The 24055-nt window shown below is 54.4% G+C and overlaps 1 protein-coding gene across 4 annotated transcripts in view; it reads right to left on the bottom strand.

Annotated features, from left to right (window-relative positions):
- Positions 1–1390: 1390 nt before the first annotated feature.
- Positions 1391–24055, bottom strand: part of SIPA1L3 (signal induced proliferation associated 1 like 3) — a 234423-nt gene continuing 211758 nt past the window's right edge. For all 4 annotated transcript variants that reach the window (XM_059152840.1, XM_059152843.1, XM_059152844.1 and 1 more), the window contains 6 exons: positions 15330–15495; positions 14399–14645; positions 11962–12105; positions 6681–6816; positions 4851–4932; positions 1391–3663 (listed from right to left, as the gene is read on the bottom strand). In XM_059152840.1, coding sequence (XP_059008823.1) covers positions 3520–3663; positions 4851–4932; positions 6681–6816; positions 11962–12105; positions 14399–14645; positions 15330–15495 — 919 coding nt within the window. In that variant the 3' untranslated portion in view covers positions 1391–3519. The remainder of the gene's footprint in view (positions 3664–4850; positions 4933–6680; positions 6817–11961; positions 12106–14398; positions 14646–15329; positions 15496–24055) is intronic.

Genomic DNA, 24055 nt, shown 5'->3' with positions numbered 1-24055 from the left:
AAATGTGGAGAGAGCCAAAGGTATGAAGGGCTTCAGAGGTTGGCTGGGGACAGAGCCAGGGGTGATGGGCGGGAGAGCGAGACTGGGGGAGGGTCCAAGAGGGCACCCACTGGAGAGCTGGGGACGTGGCCGGGGAAGCTGAAAACTGGGGCAAGATGGGGAAAGGACCAGCAGGGCACAGTGTGGGTGCGAGTTGTGGGGCGTTGGACGTTGGTGTGTGTCACAGGCGCCAGGAGAGGATGTGAGAACAGCTTGTTCCACCGTTCCTATGCTGGGTGGGGTGGGGGGGGAGGACGGCATGGGGAGAGGATGGGGCCTCAAGGAGGGTGGAGACTGGGAGAGTGTCTGGAACACTCTAGAATTTTTAGGAGATGTGGAAATAGCTGGTCCACCTCCTCTGGAAAAAGGATATATACCCGTTTTGGAAAAAGATATTCTTTGGGGGGGGGGGTGAGGGGAGAGGCTGAGTCAGAGAAGCATCAGGTTTTAGCTCAGAGATGAAGACTCAGTGACAGGTAAGGGGGTGAGGTGGGCCAGGAAGACTTAGCCACCTGGCCAGCCAGCCCTGTCACGAGGCTGGACTGCTTCTTGGATCCGGACTTCCCACAAGAGGCTATACCTTAGATACGCGGAATTATGAGATTCAGAAAATCAGTGAGACCCTGATCCTCAGGTCAAACTGCAAGTGTTTCAACAGGGCAGCTGCGGAACCGGGCCGGGAGAGCCCCTAGAGGGAGGTGTGGCCCAGGGGCGAAGTTACAGGGTACCCCCGCCTCATTCTGTCCACCCCCCGCCCCGGCCTGGAAGCCGAGGCTGATTTGCACCCAAAACCACCAAACAGATGACGGGCAGTGGGAGGCCTCCTCCCACCGAGGAGGGCGTGGATATGCAAATAAGCCAGCGCCGGGAGGGTGTGGCCTGGGGAGGCCGCAGGCAAAGGAAGCAGGGGCCCCTTGGCTCGGAGTTCCACTGCAAAGGATTTACCGAGCTGGAAATCCGGCTGTCTGTACAACCACATTTTTAAAAGTTTGACCACTAAATCTAAAATCGGCACACTCCGCGAGCCTGGTCTGGCTTTCTGGCCGCTAGAAATGATTTCCTTGGTGCAGACTCTCTCTTTCTTCAACTTAAGGACTTTTTACCTTCTGAGTGCTGGATTCCTGTCAATTGGGTTTCAAGGAAAGGAAGTCTGCAAGGCTGGTGCTGAGGGAAGAGAGAGAGAGAGAGAGAGAGTGTGTGTGTGTGTGTGAGAGAGAGAGAGAGAGAGAGAGAGAGAAAGAGAGCGAGCGTGCGTTTGGGACAAGTGGGACAGGAGGAGGGGGCTGACCGTGGACCACACCCTCCCATCAGTGACTCCAGGCAGCTGCCCAGCTAGTGAACACACAAGCCATTTCTATGAAACATTTATTTCCTTTGAAACCTCCAGAAACATGCCAGAAAAATCTCAAGACCGGGATAGGAAAAAAAAAAAAAAAAAAAAGACAATAAAGAATAAAAAAGCCAAATGAAACAAATCAACATATGAAAAAAAACCCTGCTATCTTCAAGCCTTCAGAGAGAACGCCAACCTCAAATTAAATAGATTTCTTTTGCAGAGATCCTTAAAAAAATAACAGAAAACAAAACCAAAAACAAAATCATAATTTACACTTGTCAATGTACATGATTAGGTCCCCCAAATGATTTGAATGATCTGAAGATACGAGAACTTAAAAAAAGGGAGGGCAGCCTCCAGGTTAGGGTCTGAGGAAAGGGCCGTGGAGTGGTCCTGGAGAACCCTTCCCAAAAGGGGGGTGGGGAAGAGGGGCAGAGATATCACAGTAGTTGGCCAGGGCTGAAGACCAAGGGGGTCCCCCCTTGCGGCGCTCTCCTCTCACTGTGCAGGTGAGGGGCTGGAGATGGCAGATCTGAGGGCTTCTATGGGGCTGCCGCTGCTGCCGGGGTCAGAGGATGATCACAGGGAGACAAGAGTGCCCTTTCCTCTTGCCCCTGCTGGCCCACCCTGGCACCTCTCGGAGCACCTGTGTCCTGTGCGGTCCCCACAGCCCCCTTCCCTGAGGTTTCTGGCCCCAAAGAGAAAGTGGTGGGGTCTCTGGACCAGGGTTGGGCCACCTGGTGCTGGCTTCCAGCCCAGAGAATGCTGCCTGGAGAGGGGCCAACTCCCCCTGCCTGGGGCCTCCCCAAAGGGGAAAGCCCACCAGCCTGCTCCCCATGCCTGTGCCTGGATCTCTCGGGAGTCCTCCCACTGAGTCCCAGCCAGTAGGGGACACACCTTGATCCTCAGCTTGAGGTTGGGGGGAAATCCACAGACTGTGGCCATCCAGACTTGTTCTGGCGCAACTCCACATGAAAAAATAAATATATATATATATCTCTTTTTTGTTTTTAAAGGAAAAAAAAAGAAACTCTGTTTCCTGGGTGAACAGCATAGTACCGCTCTGGCGTGGCTGACTGGCAAGCTGCCCCTTATTGCCTTTAGAGAACCAGCGTCCCGTGGGGGTTCACACAGCAAAGCACTCCCCCGAGGAGCACAGTGAAGGTGTCCAGACGTCTGCCGCTCGCTCGCTTGTGAAGGGAAAACAAAACCAGAGAGGAGAGGAAGGCTGTTTTCTCTCCAGCGCTGACCTCAGGGCTTCGTGGAGCCCCTCCTGGTGCCCACAAGAGGCCCGGGGCTGTGTGGTGGGAGTGGGTGTGAAGGGGAGGAGAGATGGGGCTTTGCGGCCTGGGGCCTGGGCAGGAGCTGGAAGGTGGAGGGGCCCAGGCGCTGTGGCCTCTGGCGGTCGAGGGGCTGATAGAAAAAAGACTGTAGAAACTGTCCCAAGTGTGCAAATAGTTTCCCCTCAGAGACGCTGACTCTGGATGCTGGGGCTTCCTCTCTCCATCCTGGGGTCCCAAGAAAAGAAATGAAACTCGAAGAAAGTGCTCCTGGCGGCTTTTTGGAAGAATAAGGTTGGAAGGGGTTCTTGTCCGTGCTTTCTGGAGCGAGCGCACCCGGACTGAGAGTCCTGGCCGCTGTCCACACAGGCCCTCCTCTCTGGGGCCTAGGGGAAGCTCAGGCCAGCCTCACACTAATTTCTCATGCAGGGGGCTTGGCCCCACAAGCCCAAACTCTGTTGTATGCAGTGGAGAAACCTGGTTTGTGGACTCCTGGAGCTGTGGGGTTTGGAGACACATGCCAGCCTTCCCTTCCTCCCCTTCCTCCAGCTTCTGATGGCTTGGTCCCAGGAAGAGGCTAGATGGGCCCCCGGAAGCAGGGGTGGGCACGGTCCAGTGTCCAGGGACCAGAGCTGGGCAGTTCAGACAGTGGGCCTGAGACCGGGTCACCTTGTGGGGCCAGAGGACCCCGAGAAGATGGCAGCGCACAGCCCCAGTGAGGCCTACTGCTGCCCAGGGTCTCCGTGTCCATGAGGAGGGCAGTGGGGCCCTGGTTGGGTCATCTCGGTCATGCCCGCAACTGGGGAGCGAGCTGAGGGAGATGGGAGAGTGGGAGCCCGCAGCTGGCCCGGCCTGGGAGCTGCCTCAGAGCTCCTTCTTCTCTCTGCAGAAGATCTCGGCGAACTTGCGCAGCTGCTCGCTGGCGGCCTGTGACTCCTCCTGCAGGCGCTGGTTGTTCTGTCGCAGGCTGGCCACCTCCGACTGCAGCACTGCCTTGTCCTGCTTCTCCTGTGGGGCGGGGCTGGTGTCAGCGGATGGGCAATGCCGGGCGCCAGGTTCAAATCCTGGCTCGGCAGCTAAGCGACCCTGGGCAAATCACCTCATCTCTCTGGACCATCCCCCTCAACTCTTAGGACACAGACCTCACTGTGATCATGATCACCTCAGTTTACCCTCATGGCCACCCACAGACTTGGGGACTACTGTTGGCCTCAGGTTCCTGGAAAAGGAGACCCAGCCTTGCACAGCAGGTGGGGAGCTGGGATGTGGACGGATGCAGGCTGCCTGTATGGGCTCCACTGGCCCTTCGGAGATGCCCTATCAGGTTCCATGACACCCCAAGGCAGCTGACTTGTCCCATGTCATGCAGTATTACATGTGGGGACTGGAATCCGGGCCCCTCAGATTCCTGCACTCAAGACTTGCACAGTATATTCTGCCCCCTTTTTGTCTTTTACCCAAAAGTCTATGAAGCACCAAGTAGAAGTCCTCTGCCCTTACTTCTTTCCTCCTTCTGCAGCCTGGAGGTAAGGACAAGGAACAGTCTGGAACAGTGCCATCTAGGTAACGCTCTGACCCACAGACTTTAAACTCAATTTTTTTCTACGTATAATGATGTTCTAGACGAGAGTCCTGCACCTTGCCTGGTTTCTGCTTGAGTGACTAGACTTCTTTTGTATGTCAGTAAATATCCAGATAATCGGCTGCAGAATATTCCCCAGCATGGCATCTTGTCCTTTACATAACTGCATTCCTGGGGAGGGACGGCTGTACTGATGCCAAAGTTCTATTGCCAACAGGGCAGCAGCAAGCATCCCTGCTCACTGATCTCTGTCCCCATGCCTGAAATTCTGCTGGACACATTCCCTCAAGCAGAATTGCGGGATAGACAAGATACACAATCACATTTTTTTGTTTAAATAAATATTGTCCAACTGCCCTCCGAAAAGGTTGAGCCAATTTGTTCTTCCTCCAAGAATTTAGGAGAGTTCTCTCCCTGTGTTTACCAAACTTTGGTATTGTCACTTTCTACTCTTTGCTCTTGACTACATTCAAAGCTGGGTGGTCTCCCCAAGAGTGGGCAAGGTGGTGGGTAGTGGACAGGAGCGTCCGCTTTGCTGCCCGCCACCGCCGAGGGTGTGGGAAGCCGAACAGCCCAGCGCCGGGCTTGAGGGCTGGCTGCCTGGTGGCCTTACCTTCTGGAGGTCGGTGTGCAGCTGCTTCAGCATGACCTCCAGCTGGTACACCTTGCCTGTCAGGTCCAGGGGAGGCTCCTCGCTGTAAGGACAAGGCATGGGGTGAGACTCAAGGCCCCCCAAGGCCCCGGGGAGGGTTCCAGACCCACAGCTGGGAGGAACACGGAGGCCAGGACCCTCTGGTCCCTGAAGTTCTGGGGAGCCCTGTCCTTGCTGGGGTCCTGAGAGGGGCCTGGAGGAGGAGCTCTGAGGGGAGCTTGTAGCCAGCCCTCCTCTCTGCCACGCCACCCAGAGAGGGGCCACCTGTGGATGTGAATGGGGGCTGTGGCTGCCTGTGGAAGGCTGTGTGTGTGCCCCCAGGCACAGACCACGCGTGTATTTCCGGGAGAAATTCCTCCCGGTGTGAGCACCTCGCATGGCACAACATGAGGGGCCCACCCAGCAGACCGAGCACCAGCGGACCTGGGCCCTGCCTCTGCAGTGGGCAACAGGACAGGAGGGCCTGCCCTCGGGGACAACAATAAAGAACACCGACAACGCTGCCCTTCCAGAGAGCTTGTCCTGTGCTGGGCACAGTCTCAGTGTAACATAGCTCCTGGCCTAATGTGGTCTGGGAGGTCACCCCCAACCCCCACCACAGAGTGGGAAGCCCAGCCTGTGGCTCCTCCTCCATGCAGCTCCCCAGCCCTGGCCTGCGGGGCCCCTGAAGAGGAAAGGGGGCAGATCAATCCCTCTGGTGGGCTCCATGAGGCACAGTGGGGGGTGTCGGAGAAAGGGTGGGCTGCAGCAGACCAGAAAGGAGAGGGGAGTGGACTCAGCCCGCCTGCCTTCCTGCCACTTCTGCCCCCTCCCTGGTCCTGGATCCTGGGGGCCTGCATCTGCAGGGGAGGTGGGAGGCAGGTGGGAAAGGGTAACCAGCTCAGGGGTGAAGGGAATGTGGGTGCTCGCCCAGAGGCCAAGGTCCTGCCACTCCCACACCCAGCCCGCTCCTCCCCCTGCAGCAGCACGGTCTGCAGCCGCCTCCTCCCTGTGATCATAGTTGGGCCACATTTCTGGTGCAGGCTGAGTTCTAAAGCCAGTGAAAGAGGGGTGCGAAGAAGAGCTTAAAAAAAAAAGTCAGAAAAACCCAGAAGAGCTGAAATTTCTCTCGAAAACCCCTTCATTTTGTGCTGACATGCACAAAAGCCTGCATGGCGAGGGGTGCACATGAGTGTGAAGAGCACTGCTTAAGTCCACAGGCATGCAAACACGCCCTTTCCACCCGGTCTCCCTCTTTTTAATTGTTTTTCTAGCCAAGTGAGTGCAGTCAGATATGTGGCACTAAACGTGAGAGGACAGACAGTGAGACATCGGTAGGTCTCTTCCTCCCTCCCCAGGAAGCCTCGGGAGGGCAGGGCTAGGGCTTCAGTCCCTGCTGGGTCCACAGAGAGCCCTGGGGAGAGGTGCCCATCTGCATAGTTCAGGAATTCTGTGTGTAGAGAAGACCTGGGAGCAGACAGAGGGGAGAAGAAAGCCAGGGAGGAAGGGGCCAGGGTGGGGTGCAGGGCGGGGCACTGCTCAGACTTTCATGACTTAGAAGTAAACTGATGGTATTGACTACAGTGTAGTCTCTATCCATGGGGCTGGGGCTAACCTGGGCCCGGTCAGCACTGCGTCCCGGTCTTGGATTACTCCCCAGTCTGTCAGGGGAGAAGAGCAGATGCCCCTTACCCCGCCAGAGAAGGAGGTGCGAAAGGGGGCAGCAGCTGCCTCTCACCCGCATGCTGGGCAGGGATCTGGGTTGTAGGGACCCAGGTTGCCAGCCTCCACGTGTTCCCAGGGAAACCTCACCTCATGGTAGGGGTGGTCCTGGGGGTGGGGGGCCCCCTCTCCAGGCTCAGGTGGCTGTGGACAGGACTGTGTGCAGGTGGGACCTCCGGGCTCAGAGCTGGGTCATTGAGGGAGAAAAGTGAGACGGCTCTTTGCACTGCCCAGGAGAGAGAGGGAAAAGAGGTCAGCAGGGCTCCCTGTTCCTCTGCCCCCAGTACCCCCGCCCCACTGACTAACCACCTTCCCCCATCACACACACCTCCCAGCCAAACCACTCTGACGTTCCCAATCGTTTCTGTTCGATCACAGAGGCATTTAGGATGGGTTCCTACCCCAAAACCCAATCAAGTGATTCCAAAAAAAAATCCCATCCTGATTCTGAGCAAGCTTTTATTTATTTTTTATTTATTTTTTTAAAAGATTTTATTTATTTACTTGACAGAGATCATAGGTAGGCAGAGAGGCAGGCAGAGAGAGGAGGAAGCAGGCTTCCTGCTGAGCAGAGAGGGGCTCGATCCCAGGACTCTGGGATCATGATCTGAGCAAAGGCAGAGGCTTAACCCACTGAGCCACCCAGGCACCCCTCTGAGCAAGCTTTTAGACCCAATGACCGGTTCAGACCAAATGCAAGGGATAGGAAAGAAGTTAAACAACAGTGTAAGAGTAACCACCCAAACTTGGCGTGAACGACCTGGTTCCACCAACAAGTAAACGGCATGAAAAAAGCAGAGTTGAGGCTGGGCCATGAGTCGTCGGGGAGGTGTTTGCACAGTGATTTTGAGAAGGTTTGTGAAGTTTCAAAAGCGAAAAGAGAAGCAAGACAGGGGATACCATGCATACTGAAGAGAGAAAAGAAATCCCCTGGTTGTTGAAGCTGATTCCGGGGTCCCATCGTAGACTTGCCTTGGGGCCAGGGCCTGGGCACCTGCATTTTTAAACAGGGACTGGGAGGTGATCTTTCTGTGAGGGTAGGAACTGGTGGCAGCCAGACCCTCCCCAGAGAGCCGCTGGCTCAGTGAGCCAGGGACAGTGGAGTGCGTGGGCACAGAAAACCAGGGGCTGGGTCCCTGCATGCCCCTTGGGCAGAGGTGCCACCAGGAGCTCAGTGGCACAAGCTGGACACTGGCAAAGGCAGGCCCCCGATTCAAGTTCTGACATTTTAAAAAAGTTTTTATTTTATTTTTTTAAAAGATTTTAAAATTTATTTGAGAGAGACTGAGAGAGCAAGAAAACACGAGTGGAGGGAGAGGGAGAGAGAGAAGCAGGCTCACCGCTGAGCAGGGAACCCGATGCGGGGCTCGATCCGAGGACTCTGGGACCATGACCTGAGCCAAAGGCAGATGCTTAACCCACTGAGGCACCCAGGCGGCCCAGATGTTGATGTGTCTTACTACCACCAATGGTGACCTTGCTCCCTTGGCTAGGGTGCTGTCCACCAGCTTTCTTCACTGTGAGGTTACAACTGTTCCTTTCCAACAGTCACTTTCTTAGGATCAAGACCCTGAGGCCAGCCCACTCCCAACAGCGAGGGGAATAAAGCCTCCCCTCCTGGAGGGCTGAGTATGAAAGCACTTGGGGACTGCACAGTCATTCATAAATATTTGGGGTAGATGCTTCGAGGCTATACAAACACCCTGCTTCTGCATAAAAAGTCTCCCCACTAATTTTAGCAATCATCACTCATTAGTGTGCTATTTTAACGATGCCTTTCTGTCTTCCTCATTTCTTCTCAATTAACTAGGATCCTCTTACAAGGACGAGCTGTCATATAGCTGTCTGTTTAGTAACCTGCTTACGTGAGTATGGGCTCGTGGACATTTACTCTAGTCTTTGGGTCAGAATCCAGTACTGCTCGTATTTATTATGTGGTTCAACTGCTCTGACTTTGGCCATTGGGAAGCTCTTCAGAATGGCTCCTGTGTTCCCCCCCACCACACCCTTGCTAAAGCATTTCCTTACTTCCTAGCCCCATAAGATGGGATCCCCTTTACTTTTTTTTTTTTTTTTCTGGAAGATTCTGAAGCAAACCCCAGATATCTCTGTAGTTCACCCATAGAAGCTTCCCTAGGCCACAGCTACCATGCCACAGATAGACCTGCCAAAGTGGATAGTTCCTTTAGTCTTTTCCATTTGTTTGAGTCCCACAGGATAATGCGCACACATGGTCCCCAACCAAGCTCACAGGTTGCTGAAACCACCTGAGTCCATTCTGAGGCCGGCCTCCCTCCTGCCAGCCCTCTTTCCTGCTCCGCAGGGAAGTAGCTGCCACTGTGGCATCAGTGTTTCCTTCCAGGCTTTTTGGCTACAGTGTCCCACATCACCCATTACCTAACCTTCCGTGTGACTGCTGGGGTTCATTTAATTTCACAGAGGAGGGGGAGAAAGCTCCCTGGGGGACCCTGATGCACCAACTGGCTCCCCCAGCTTTCTCCCAGGTGGTGCTGGCTCCTCAGGCAAGGTGGGGGGAGTGGCTGTGGGGAAGAAGGCTTGGGCCGCCCCAGCCCCTCCTAGAAGCCCACAGCTGGGGCTCAGTGTCTGGACAGATAATAGGACAGCGGCTGGCAGCATCTGGGTCTTCAGGGAGCGCCCAGAGCCTCCCCGATGCTTCCCACAGACCAGTGGTCTTAGCCCCAGGAGGCCTGGATACTCGTGGGGAGAGAGGAGGTAGCCCCACCACCTGGCATCCCTTCTGGGATCCACCCCCACAATCCTCATGCACCTCCATCAGATAAAGAGTCAGCGGCTCAGGGAACCCAGGGAGTAAGAACCCCCCTGAGGACCCTGGGGAGACCTGGCCAACTGATAAAGGCCCTCAGATTCTCTTCCTGGATCCGGCACCTGGGGTTGGAAACCCAAACGTCCTTAGGGACGTGCATAAGTGTTTGTTCGTAAGTGCGGTCAGTCTGTGCAAACCCATCAATGCTCATGACCACCCTACGGTAGGAGCATCACCTTGACTTGAGCAAACTAAGGCAGCAGAGGCCAATCACTTGTCACCCGGCTCATCAGTGGCGAAGCCAGGGCTCTGCTTTCCCTTTTAACCACACCTGACCCTTCCTCTCTCAGGAGACTAGGATGCTTTCACTCGTCACATCCCGTGCTGGCCCCACTCCTTCCCCGCCCTCCCCAAGTCCTGGACCTAAGTGACATTCAGCCTGACACTGCCTGTGACTTGTAAGGGGACGTGAAGTCCTTGGGGCCGGCAGCATCGAGTCTGTGGCACCAACAAACGAATGGGTAAAAAAATGAACGAGCTCCCTTTTGCTCCCCAAGTCACCCCCGCTTTCCCACTGTGACTGCTCAGGTCATGGGTAAGAGGCAAGGTCTGCCCACACCCTCGCCAGGCTGGACGCACACAGGGTGATGGCCGACTGGGTCACACTTAGAGGAAAGGCCTCCCTGCACCAAGACTCCTCAGACGTGTGGGGATAAAGGGCACGTGTGCGGTCCGTCTGGCAGCACGGGGCCCTGCACCCTTCCCCTGCTCACCCACAGGGTCACCCAACTCTGTCTCTGCAGCTCTGAGGTGAAAAACTGCAGCTCGGGGAGTTACGACCTGAGTTCATTTCAATGAGGAGAGCGCCGAGCACATGTACCCCAGTGTAAGGGCATCTGAGTTTCTTGTTCTGCAACTGATCTGCTTCCTCTGCCCATCTTTCTGGAGGGCCGTTCAGGCCTGGGTTCGATTCCTCATCCTGTGTGCCCTTGGCCAGTTTGGGGACTCTCTACTCCGAGCCTCGGTTTCCTCATTTGTGAACGGAATCCTCACATATCCCAGAGACCAGAGCTTAGAAAGTGATTCTGGAAGGCGGCAGAATGCTGGCTCCGTGGAGATATTCTGTAATGTCACTGTGGCCGTATCACCTCCTCCTACAAGTGCTGTGGAGCAACCCTCTCCTCCACCATGGAGGAGGGTCAAAAGGGTCTGAAGGGTCAAGTTCACCTGCGATATGGGGCCCCTGCTGGCAGCCACTCCCCAGCTGGGGGTTCTGAGCCTAACGTGGGAGTAGAGCAGAGGCCTGGCCTGGTGTTCTCAGACCGCTCTCTCTCCCAACCTGCCTTCACCCTGTGACCAGGAGAGGCTGCAGGAGAGGATAGGAGCAACCAAAGGAGCAGACACAGAAGGACACTTCCTCCAGGCCACCTGCTAGAAGTGGACTGGCCCAAACATGGAAATAGGAAGGGTCTGGTTTAAGGGATCCTGCTCTGAGCTAGACCCATGCTGGGGACCCAGCAGTGACCAAGATGGCCCTGGGTCCCGCCCTCCCAGTCCAGTGGAGAAGACAGACCCATCACCAGGCAGCAGTGGCCCTGAGGGGTCAGGGCTGGGGGAGCCCAGAGCAGGTGTCAAATCCGTATTAGGAGATATCAGGAAGGGCTTCCTGAAGGAAGGACAGCAAAACTATCGTCTAAAAGATGAAAAAATGACCCAGAAGACTAAGTTCATGTTGGTCAGGAATCACCACAGGTCCCATTTTACAGATGAGGAACTAATGCTTATAAAGATAAAGGTGCTTGCCCAAGGTCACAGGGGAAGGAAGGGGCAGATACTAGCGATCCCTCATTACCTGTTCTCCCTTTTTCCATAAGAACAAATCTCAATGTTTCTCAGCATATGGCCTCATGTCTCAGCCTGCTCTGGAGCTATTAGGCGTGGCTTTCTGCAACGCTCTGGCCCATGGGAAGTAAGCATAAGGGGAGGGTCAGGCTTGGGGATGTGTCCGCTCTCCTGCTGCTCAGAGTTGGACACGGTGGCCTGCGCTCCAGCATCCATCTCGGACCATGAGGGCAAGGCCCCCGGAAATGGCAGAGCAGAGGGCACAAGGAGCCTGCCCCCCGTATAAGGAAGCATTTATGGAAGTGCCCCCCAGCCCCAGCCACCCACCCCAGGAATTTTCACTTGCATCAAACAGGTTTAAATCATTGTTATCTTGGGTTTTCCGCCACTTGCAGCCAAAAGTAAACCTAAATACAGTTTGGAGGATGACAAGTTTGCCCTGTGATGTGGTATCAGGTACCCTGTCGAGGGCCTGTTCTGTGCCTGATGTGTTTCACACTTGGTGGTGTTTCATGTGACCCTCACTGTGGCCCCAGGCACGTTCCTATGTTCCGTAGGTCAGACAGACAAGTACGCTTGCCCAGGACTGCTCAGTGAGCAAGAGACAGGGCAGGATGTGAACCTGTTCCCCCTAACTCTGGATCCTGCGTGTACCCCACTTCCAAGCCCCAGGGCCCCCCACTGATCCTTCTCGGACAGGGCAGCAGGGGAGGGATTGGGCCAGGCCGGGGGGAAGGTGCTTACCTTCGTAGGCCTTGGCCGCGTTCACCAGGCTGGACCACTCGAGGCCAGCAGCTGTGTCAGGCAGGGGCATCATCCCAGGGTCGAGGCGCCGCAGTGGCCGGTCCCGCCCGTCGGCCAGTGAGAGCTCTGAGGCAGAGATGGTGGCTGGGTAGGAAGAAGGGACATGGGAGGATGACAATGTGAAGGACACAGAGACATTCACCCATTCTCTTTCACCTTCTGTGTAGCTCTATAATGCTGTATCAGTGTATAATAGCGCACACGATTGAGTAAATATATTACCCTCATTAGAAGCTGCCAAATATCAGCAGGTAAGGGGGTGGGAGTGTCAGGTGTTTATGCGGGTGGGGACGGGCTGAGAGGGACATAGCAGTGGGAGGTGAAGTCAGAGGTGACAGGGCTGGACCGTGTGGGACCTCGTAGGTCAGGAGGATTTTGTCCTTCACTCTGTGTGGGACAGAGCCACAGGCTGGCTCTGGGCGCGGTGTGGGGGTGGGGGGTGGAGGGGGAAACACACGGACACATGACCAGATGCAGGTGCTCACAAGCTCCCCAGCTGCCGGTGGAGAGCAGGGAGGCGGCAGGGCACTGCCCAGGACAGTCCTGTGTGTGAGGGGGGGTGGGGAGGGGGGAACAAATGGCAGGTCCAGGAATGATTCTGTACGTGCAACCCAACGTACTTCCAGAAGCGGGGAGGTGAGCGTGGGCCAGAGAGAAGGGTGCACAGTGACTTCAGGATCCTGAAGCCGGCCCTGAGCTGGGGAGGTGAAGGGTGGGCCCCAAGTTTGTTTCTGGAGGAGGCAGTACCATCCCGCAGACACAAGTCCGGGTCATCAGTGTGTGGTGTCTGGTGGTGGTAGGGTCACTGCGTGGAGACCTGCTGGGTCCCTGTATGGAAGGTGGGGCAGAGAAAGAGGCCCCCGAAGTCTCTGGGTGTTGGGAGTGACGGTGGCAGCAGCTGCGTTTGCTGCAGCCGTCGGCTGAGTCCCATGTGTTGGGCAGAGGCCCCAGGCTTCAGCTTGCTGACGCTTCACAGCTGCCAAAGGGGAGGGGACAGAGGACAGCAGGAGCGCAGGTAGGTCAGGAGGTGACTCAGGTGGGGAAGGCCCAACCATGCTGGGCATGCTACGGGGACCATCTCACAGCCTCACCTCCAAGTAGCCGGGACGGAGGTGCTGTTGCGGAGGGGGAACCGAGCCTCAGAGTGAGATGCCTGGCTCGTGTTCACACTTGCTGGCAGGGGCACCTGGCTTTGAACTGCGCAGTCTGATGCTGCCGCTGCTTGAAGCCCAACCCTGCCAGGCTTTGGGGTTCAGTAAGTCCCTGTTAATGCTCGGTCCTAACCCTAGTTGCCATTCCCAAGATGCAGGTATGACTTGCGGTAGGGTTAAAATGCTTGCTTCAGATGCAAGAATATGACAAGATACCAGATAACCAGGACTGTCCAGGGCTTACTGCACATATCAGGGATTGCACTATGCACGTGCCTCCTGCGTATGAAGGCGTCTGCGTCTTGGTTTAGCATGGTGAGGGGTAGGTAGGTCTTGAGCTGAGATGGGGGTGGAGCGGGAGCAGGCTCAGGGGCGGCTCCACCTCCATGATACCGGACACGGGCCTCAGCCAGAACCCCTAGGCAGACACATCTCTGAAGTGGAGATCTGTCTGCATTGGAGGACGCTGTGCAGGTGCTATTACAGACTGGCCCCTCGAAAGGCCAGGCAGCACCCTGCCCTCATGCCAGGGACCTGCAATGAAGTCACGATCTCTTGCACCATGTCGGGTAGAGACGAACAAACAGTCCATGGCCATCTGGGTTGGGTTTTGCTGCTCGATGAGCCTGGCCCAGACTTCTGCATCGTCTCTCAGTTTTGGAGCCTTTGGGGTAGTGAATAGGGATGGGGGTGGGGGCAAAGGCAGGGCCCACCCCCAGTCGGTGCGCAGACTTTGACGGGGCCTATGTGCACTGTGCCCCCTTCGTGGGGGATACTAGGTAAACAGTGGCTGGGTGAATAAAAGGACGGATGAGTCACACCCTTACACCTCCTTCCTCCAAGAGCTGGCAGACTTGGGGGGAATCAGGTAAGTAAATAAACATTTATGGAACCATCTGCTTGGTGTTGGAACAGGGAGCTGGGGGAGCAGCGAAGGGGAAGCCCGACTCTCAGGGTCCTCCTGTCTACAGCTGCAGGGGCTGACCACCCCCCTCTCAGCCTCAGATGACTCTCATCTCTGGGGAGTCTGGCTAGGTGGCCCCCAGGAAACCCCCCGATGCTCGGCTAACAACTCCCTTTTCTGTAGATGACACCACCAGTACCCCCCGAAGCTCCCGTGCACCCCAGCTCCCCACCTAGGCTGACAACGTCTAGTGCAGACCATCCCCCACTTCCCAACGCTGGCGAAGCCCCCCACCCGCCGGCCCCAGTGCGCCTGGGCTCACATTTCTTCTCCGGGAAGCCGTTGCCCGTGGCAGGGACGGTGCTAGGGCTGCCGCCGCCAGGCGGGTGGGGGTGCTGGTGCTGGCGGCGGGCAGGCAGCGTGCTGGAGGGGAAGGCGCAGGTGCTGGTGAAGAGCACGTCACTGGGCAGGCCCGGCTCCAGGCCGGCAGGGCTGGCAAAGCTTGGCTCCCGCCGCCCGCTGCACAGGCTCTCATCGGACAAGGTCCGCTGCAGGCTCTTCTGTGGTGACTGTTGGTGAGATAGGGACAGTCACACGGCATGGTTCTGGCCTGCCTCCCGGTCCCTGTCCTCACAGGCGCCACCATGTCCCGGACACCCAGGCATTTTACCCAACCAGCATCTCTCTCTCTTTCTGCTCAAAGCACCTCAAGTTTCCACTGGGGATGCCTCCTCCCGCTCCAGGGGTTAGGGAAGGCGGGGTGACCTAAGCTGGACTAAGTCCCAGTCACTGGCAGGGGCCACTGGGGACAGGTCGGTCCCACAAGAGCGCAGCCAAGCTGGAGCAGGCCGGGACAAGAAGGAAGAGAAGCACAGTGTTGAGGGACTATGGGAGCCTGATGGTTCCCCTACTTTTGGGGAACAAGAGACTGAATTTCCCCTGGGAACCCCTCCCCCACTCTTGGTCCACGCAGTTTGGGTGGCTGGAAGTTGCTTCCACCCTGGGATCCGGGACAGGGACACGAGAGCCAATAAGAGCATCACTTTCCAGTCACGTGAGCTACCCCAGCACGGAAGGAATCCCCCAAGTGCCTGGGATTTGGGCCCCTGGGATCTGGTCTCTGACCCCCATGACGACCTGACTCCAGGCTATGAAGCCACAGGCAGTGCTGTCCTCCTCCCTTGCCCTCCCATGACCACCTGCCCCCGCCCGATTCTGTGTGTGAGCACGCACGCGGCGGGGAGCGTACGTACCCCCGCATCTCTCTCCTGCTCGGGTGCCAGGTTGTCCATGATGATGAGTTTCTTCAGGTCGTCCTCAATGGTGGATTTGTAGTTCTTCCGCGGGGAGCGGAGGTCTCGGAGGGATGCCCTCAACCGTGGCTGTCCGAAGACATTTTTCGTATTAGTGTCCACCTGCCTGGAGCGAGAGGATCGGAGTCAGAGGGGTTTCAGGGAGGCTCGTGCTGCTTCTCAAAGCAGTCTTGACCCAAGAAGGCCGACTGCTCCCTGGGGAAGGGGCCGCAGCCTTCTCCTCTTCACCAGCTGGGAGTGAGCCAGAAGAGGGTTCACATTTATTCTGTCCACTCACTCATCCCACAAGATTTCCTGGGAGCCTGCCTGTTCCAGGCGGGGGACACACAGCAGGGAAGACGGAGCTGACCTCCAGTTACTGAGACCCACGAGGAACAGATGAACAGGAAGACAGATCCCATAAAGTGAGGCAGAAAGAGGAGTTCTGAAGAAAGATAAAGCCAGGTAAATGGGGAGGGATCAGCGGGGATGGAGTGTGGCTCTTCTGAGGGGGTGAGAATGGAGGGAGCCCACAGGGTGGAAGAACACTGCACTTGGAGGGAAGCAGGGGCTGGGCTGGGAGGGGGTCACGCCTGGTGAATGAGGGGAGGAACAGGCCTGTGGGTTGGTGGTGAGTGAGGACAGGGAGGGGATAACTGGTGCAAGGCAAGGTCTGGGGGTCGGGGTGAGCCACGAGAAGATGTGGGACTGCCTCCGGGAAGGAAGCCTCTGAGATTCTGAGCTGGTGAGTGAGGTCCTGACTTGTGTTGTATAAGTATCGCTCTGGTGGCCGGACAGAATAGTGACCCTTATGGAAGTAGGGCCAAGCATGTGGGGAGAGAGACTGTGAGAAAGTTCTTGCAGTTGTTCAGGTGGGACCAAGCCTTCCAACCGCAGGAGAGGGATGGGGTCTCAGGAGATTGCCCAGAGGGACAGTCTCCTGGGGGTCAGGGTCCCACAGGCGAATGCAGGGCCACGGACAGCAGACCTCTGGCCGAGTGCTCCAGGGTCTCTTGTCCGATGTCCGTAACTTGGGTTTCCTCCTTTGTTATGTGGGGAAAGAGGGTTCATGAATCTTGGGGTGGCCAGGAGGATCCATGGACGAGGCACCTGAACCCCAGCCAGGGCCCTGGAGCCCCCTCACTGTCACCAACCCTGGGGCTCCCATTCCAGAAGCTGGTCTGTGAGCCTGGGGCACTCGGATCACTATTTTCTTCAGCACCCAAAGGCAACCCCATAAGGCCTTCCAGAATATTCTGCCATCTAAAAGTCACTGAGGCACAGCCTAGGGTTAAATGCAGGAGCCACGGAGGTGAACAGTTGCTGCTGTGGGACCGCAGACAGGTGGCCCCATCTCTTGGACCCTCTGGAGAACGTGCTGACCTTGCAGCCCTGTGGGACTGCTGCTAATGGCCCGGCTGGCACCTGACAGTGAACACTTGGGAGAGGGGGTTGCTCTTGTAGCTGCTGACCCGAGACTGGCCCCAGGCCGCACACCCCTCAGCTGGCCCTCTCCTGGGACCTCCCCTGAGGCCTCCTTCTCCTTTCCGCCTCAGCCCTCAGGCTCAGGCCTTACTTCCCTGGTGAAGACTGGGTCCCAGACCTCAAGTGTCCCAGGAGAGAAATAATGAGAGCTGACAGCCCTCATTGTGTACCAGACCCTGTCCACTGACTCGAGGGCTCCATGTATGTGAACTTGTTCAATTCTATCTGCACACCAGCCGTGATCAATCACGATCACCCGCTTTACAGGCAGGAGACTGAGGTGCAAGGAGACTAAATAATTGTACAGGAGGCGTCCAAGGTCACACAGCCTGTGCGAGTGGAGGAGCTGGGATTCCAACCAAGGTTACCAGGCTACAGAGCCCACAGGTATCACCGCTTAACTTGACCGCTGTCTGTATCACAGACGTGGCACAAAAATGGGCGTGCCTGGGTGGCTCATTCGGTTAAGTTTCTGACTCCTGACTTTGGCTCAGATCACGACCTCCAGGTCGTGGGATGGAGCCCTGTGTTGGACTTCACAGTGCAGAGTCAAGCTTGAGGATTCTCTCTCCCTCTCCCTCTACCCCCAGCTCCCCAATAATAAAGAAAATCTTAAAAAAAAAAAAGACATATACTGTGTGGGGAGCATAACTACATTTGGTTTAGTAATACTCTTTTAAATGCAGAGAAAAAGTTCTGGGGGAAAGTATGAACAATGGTACATGACCCCTGGGAGGCCAGGAGTCTTTCTAGGAGGTGGAAAAATGGGGCTGTCCCTTCTCATATGATACCCATCTGAACTGTCTCAATTTATTTTACCACACACATAATCACTTGCCAGAACAATAGTCATTTTAAAAACTGGTTTTTAAAAAAAAGGTGACCCCTGAAATTTATCATTTTGTAACTCAAGAATGAAAGAGTCTTTGGACCCAGGAAGAAAGAGGATGTCTAGGGCTCCTGAGCTTTTTGAAGTTTGCATTTTTCTCATTTTCTCAGCTGCCACCTTGGGGTTTTAACAAAAGAAGGAAGAGAGGGTGGCAAGTTTCTCCCCATCAGGTCGTATTCCTCCCTAAATTAGAATTCCAGGTCTAGGGTAATTCTGGTTCCATCCCAGTGTTCTCTGAAGTGTGTTCTCTGGGTGAAATGAAAAGCTTTAGAGCCCAAAGAGAGAAATACGCAGAGAAGCAGAGAACGAGCATACACCCCAACGAGTACGTGGTTCCTCTTCTGGGAGCTGGAAGGGGGCTCAGCCCTCCTCCTTCCAAAGGGATTTCATAGTTTCCCAGAATCCCCTGCGGGGGGATCTGGTGGAGCATGTGACTCAGTATAGGGCATGTCCCGTGTTGTGCCCACCTCCCCTGGAGAGGGAGCAGGCTGGGACTTCAGCCTGTCTATGGCAAGAAAGGGACACTGTTTATGAGGATGGCATTCTGGGAGGGGCTTCAAACGTGCACACTCTCGGCCCTCGGGGCTCTACTGCTGGGGTGTGTCCTTCAGAAAGGCCAGTGTGAACCTATGCATGCCAAGTATACGGGGACCCTCAATGGGGTGCTGTCCGTCAAGCAAACACAGACCTGGCCCTCAGGAGAAGGGTGGGGCCCCATGGAATCAGGGCATCTAGCTATTAAAGAGAAGTGGAGCGGAGGCACGTGACACAGAGGTTCTCCCAGATCCGTCAGAGGAATAAAGAAGTGGTATGTACAGCGTGAAAGCTTTTTTAGCAAACAAAGCTTACACATAGCTTAGTTTGATATATTAAAATTTACCAAACTCTCGGTTCCCAAAGATGGGTATTTGGGGGATTCATTTTCTAAAAATGTGCCTCATCACAACCCATGAAATCCTTGATAATCTGCCCCATCCTGCCTCTGCCCTCGTCTCTCCTCCCACACAGGCCTCCCAATGTTCCTTTAGCATGCCAGGCATGGTCCTGCCCCAGGGCCTTTGCACTGGCTATTCTAACTGCCTTGAGAGTTGCCCTCCCCAGCATTCCCCATGAATGGCAGCTTCTCATCTATTCAGCTTATCTCAAATGTTGCCTCCTCAGCAGAGGCCTCTCCTAACCACTCAACCTTCTGGTGTCCCCTCCCGGCCCAGGCGTGCTTGATCACACACTCCTGTGTGCTGCTTCACTGTGTTCAACTCCTGGCGGTTTGTCCCAGGTGCTAGTGTGTTTGTGGTCCCACTCCCCCTTCATCTGTAGCCTTCTGTTCTATGTTGGGAGAGGGGCCTTACATACTGCAGGCCCTCAGAAATAGCTGCTCAACGCCAATCACAGGGAGCCAACCTTCCTTCCTCCCGGCTAACCAACCAACCCACTTCCCTACCTACCTACCTCCTTCCTTTCAAACTTCCTTTTTTTTTTTTTTTTTTTTTTAAAGATTTTATTCATTTATTTGATGCAGAGAGAAGGCACCCTTCTCTCTCCCTTTTTTAAAAACAAACAAACAGGGGCGCCTGGGTGGCTCAGTGGGTTAAGCCGCTGCCTTCGGTTCAGGTCATGATCTCAGGGTCCTGGGATCAAGCCCCACATCGGGCTTTCTGCTCAGCAGGTAGCCTGCTTCCCTTCCTCTCTCTCTGCCCACCTCTCTGCCTACTTGTGATCTCTCACTGTCAAATAAATAAATAAAATATAAAAAAAAATAAAAACAAACAAACAAACCCCCAAAAAACACTTGTTTAAGTAATCTCTACACCCCATGTGGGACTTAAACTCACAACCCTGAGATCAAGAGTCTCCTGTTCCTCTGACTGAGCCAGCCAGGCATCTCTCTCCCTTTCTTTTACAAGAAGCTTCAATGACTTTTATAAAAGAAAAAAAATACAGAAATATTTAAAAAGTTAAGCCAAAAGAACACAGGTATTTCTTCCCTGCTCTGTTTAATTTGTTTTCATGTGCTAACGTTGCCAGCTCCTAGGACCTCTAGCACTCTGACGGGGCATTCGGGATTCTCTGGCAGGAAGGCTGGCTCGCCAGGAGACATCCTGCCCCAACCCTCAAGCCCGCACACATCTCCGCCACCGCAGGCCTCACTCCTCCCTTGGGGCACCATGGGCTGGTCTACAGGAGAAGAGTCTGCTGGAATTCAGTTTGGAGCATCAAATTGATTATTATTGCCACTTCTTTCTCTTTTTAAACTCTCTCTTGCTCTCTTTCTTCTGGAAGAATTTCCTGATGTAGTTTCCAAATGGCAAATTCTAAGCAATCATTTAAAACAGCATTAACTCCAGATTAACAAAACCAGCCAGACTGGGCTTGTACATTCTGATCTGTTTCCTTTTTCCCCTAGATCTCATGTCCCCATGATTGTGAAAACTTGATGACCCCTGAGGACAAACTAGACTGCTCACTGACGGTTCGAAAGGATGAGATCACCTTCTCTGTGCTAATACAGAATCGCCCCGGAAATACAAAGAAGAAAGAGCAAGTGGAAAAGGCAGATGTGTAGAGACGGGGAGCCATGCTGGCCAACGGAAGGGGCGTGAGGGAGGAAGAACATGGGGTCCCACCGGCCTGTCATGGTTGGAACACTTTGGGATAGACGCAGAAGAAACGAAGGCCGTGGTTGCATCTGGGGAGGGGGGGCCGGCTGGCTGGGGGCCAGGGAAGGGAGAGAGGCTGGGCCTGTGCCATGTACCCCTGGTACTAGCTTGGTTTTCATCCTGGGCACGGTTTACCTTTTACAATACAAATGAAGAGAATACCCGGAAGGATGTGCCTTCTCTCTGGGTTCTGCCTGACAGCACCAGACATCATCTCTGATTTGCCTGCGTTGCCTGAACTTGGACTTGGCCATGTTGTGGAATTACACCACTGACAGTAGAAAACAAAGGCAGACAACTCACAAAGGCGGCTCTCTGTGGTAAGGTCCCAGACAACAGCGACTCCTTTTTCCTATGACAGGAGGGCCAGAGGTGGACGGTGACCAATAGCTCTGACTTGGCTGGGCCTGTTCCCAGCTGACTCTGAGCTGTGGCCTCCAATTGGGGCGGCTCCCTCGGGGCCAAGTTAATTAAGCTAATTAGCACCACTGTCGGCCTGTCTGGGCCAGGGGCTGTGCCAATGTGGCTGGCAAGGATGCACAGCAGGGGGGATGCTGCCCTGCTATGGGGTGGGGATGTTGGGGAGAGGCCTTCCCCGATTCCTTCTGCGGCTGCATGGAGCTGGACCTAAATCTGAGGAAGGAAGGAGCCAGAATGCCAGGTGTCAACCATAAGACGCCTGTGCCTGTCAGTCCCGCCAACAGTGACTGGTACTTCCCTATGACTCATTGAAATCCTCCCGTCACTTCTGGGACATAGGTGCTCCTGTCTTCCCCTCTTGAGGCTGGGAAACTGAGGCACGGTGAGCGGAGAGAACTCAGAATCCACACATGCCAGATGCTCAGAGCCACCCCAAGATTCAACCCTAATCAAAGAGGGGCTGGCTGCGTGTGGTTTCTGGTAGCCGGGGCTCCCGGGGACGTGGGGCTGGTGTGTCATGTGCGGCTGCACTGCTTCCTCATGGTGGCTGGGAGAGGCTGGTTCTACCATCATCTCATCCCACAGGTGAGGGCTGGCAATGCCGAGAGGTTCTGACACACGGTGCCGGGAGAGCTGGGACGTGAACCCAGGTGGTATAAGTCAGGGACCACTCTGCCGTGCAGATGTAGTAACAGCAGTGACAAAGCTCACGTCCCCAGTGCTCAGTCACTCCTGGGCCCCAGGCGGCCTTCACACATGTGATTTCACTTCACCCCTGCAGTGGCACTGGATAAAAGTAGGCTTCTCAGGGTGGCCCAAGGGCCACCAGCCCACAGGGGCTTCTCCAGCCCTGCAGTCTGGGCCAGACTAGCCTGTTGAGAAGGTGGTGCCCAGGAGGGCTGAGGGCTGCCGGCTCCACCTCCCAGCCTGCCAGGCTCCAGCCAGGCCCCTCCCGTCAGAAGGGAAACCTGTGGGCCCAGTCACACCCTCACCTGCTGAGCCACGTGCAGCTCCAGCACAGTGCTGGGGGCTCAAATGGAGGAACTCACCAAGCCTCAGAACCCTGGAGCTAGGGAAGACTGGCATCCCAGGTTACAGAGCAGGAAGCTGAGGGGCTACGCCTAAGGTGGGGGTAAGCATCCTGACCCTCATGCTGTTCTGCCCTTTTAATGGCTCGGAGAAGGCAAGCCAACGAATTACTGAGCCCAGGGACAAAGTGGCCAAAATGGGACCGTGTGGCAGAGGTGCTGGCCTGTCCCTCCCCTGGTGTTGACCAAGGCCTGCAGGAGAAGGGCCGGATCTGGGAGACAGAGCACAGATTCTCTGTCCTTCACCTGGATTATTCTGTCGTTTGGTCAGCTAGTGCATGTGCCCAAATACAGAGAAGACTGTCCCCTGCATGAAATCGTAATGAGGAAAGAGGAGTCACGGCCCTGGGTAGGAGTCCTCCTTGGGTCTTTCATATGACGAGATGCTCTGTTAGTTACCTCACTGGCTATGAATCCGAGCTCCGCCACTTCTGGCTGCAGACCTGGCTATGTACTTCTAACTGTGTCTTGGTCTCCTCATCTGGAAATGGGGGTAAGAACAAGATCCCTCTAGTGGGGTCGCCAGAGGATCAAGGGGCCAGGTCTGTCCAGCCCCAGTTCAGCAGCGTGGCGGAAAGGGAGCACCTCTGTGCTGGATGAGGCCATTTGCATTTCTCTGCAGGGTGTGTTAGAGGTCCCTGACTGAAATCAACCGCAAGGGAAGCAAAGGAAGTAGACAGATTTTGGAATTACTCCTGGTGGGGCAGGGGATAAGCTCGTAACATGTGGTGACCTTATGGGGACAAATCACAAAACCAACAAGCATAGTATTCGCAATTATTAACTGGGCAAGTGATGTAACCATTCTGGACTTCAGTAGTTCTTATCTGGAAAATGGGAAGCAAAGTACTTGCATCTCCTTGTTCTACAGGGAGAATTAAATGAGTCAATGTAGGTGAAGGGCTTATGACAGTACTTGGTAAAGTAGGTACTCACATACGTAGGTAAATAAGTTATGCAAACGAGTCCCTGTGCCTTGGGATAAAATGTCAGTGACAGCTTCATACACGGGGGTAAAAAAAGTACGTTTAACCTCAAATAATTTAGTTTGAAGATGATGTTTTCTGGAAAACTAGGTTAGGTGACTCAGACAGATCTTTAACAATGAAAAAGACACTATCTCCAAAATGCTCAGAGAGTGTCTGAATAAGACAGCTTTATGAAATGGAAGTATATGGACAAAAGCAGTTCTAAATTAACATATTATCTTCCACATGTGATTTTAAAAATGTATCTATATGAAACGCCTGGCTGGCTCAGTCAGAGGAGGTGTGATTCTTGATCTTGGGGCTGTGAGCTCGATCCCCACATTGGGAGCAGAGATTACTTAAAAATACAATCTTTAAAAAAAAAATGTACCTATAACTAAATTATCATTATAAGAAGCCATGAAAATACTTTATGTGCTGTCCCAAATATTTCATATATTTATATATTGATATATTTTATATATTTAGTTTACAAACATACAAACATACACATCTAAGGGTGCCTGGATGGTTCAGGCAGTTAAATGTCTGCCTTTGGCTCAGGTCATGATCCCAGGATCCTGGCACTGAGCCTCACGTCTGGGCTCCCTGCTCAGCAAGGAGTTTGCTTCTCATTCTCTCCCCCTGCTCATGATCTCTCTCTCTCCAATAAATAAAATCTTTAAAACATACAAACATAAACATCTATAAAGAGATATAAATTCATATATTTTGGGGCACCTGGGTGGCTCAGTGGGTTAAGCCTCTGCCTTTAGCTCAGGTCATGATGGGATCAAGCCCTGCAATGGGCTCTCTGCTCGGCAGGGAGCCTGCCTCTACCTCTCTCTGTGCCTCTCTCTGCCTCTCTGCCTACTTGTGATTTCTGTCAAATAAATAAATAAAATCTTAAAAAAATTCATATCTTTCAATAGTTACCCTGAATGTAAATGGATAAATGTCCCAATCAAAAGACACAGGGTATCAGATTGGAGAAAAACACAAGACCCATCAATATGCTGTCTGCAAGAGACTCACTTTAGACCCAAAGACACCTCCAGACTTAAAGTAAAATGGTAGAAAACTATTTACCATGCTAATAGGCATCAAAAGAAAGCTGGGGTAGTAATCCTTATATCAGAAAAATTGGATTTTAAACCAAAGACTGTAATAAGAGATGAGG

This window comes from Mustela lutreola, chromosome 16 (genome assembly GCF_030435805.1).
Source record: "Mustela lutreola isolate mMusLut2 chromosome 16, mMusLut2.pri, whole genome shotgun sequence".
Classification (NCBI taxonomy): domain Eukaryota; kingdom Metazoa; phylum Chordata; class Mammalia; order Carnivora; family Mustelidae; genus Mustela; species Mustela lutreola.
This window is presented reverse-complemented; position numbering and strand designations above follow the sequence as displayed.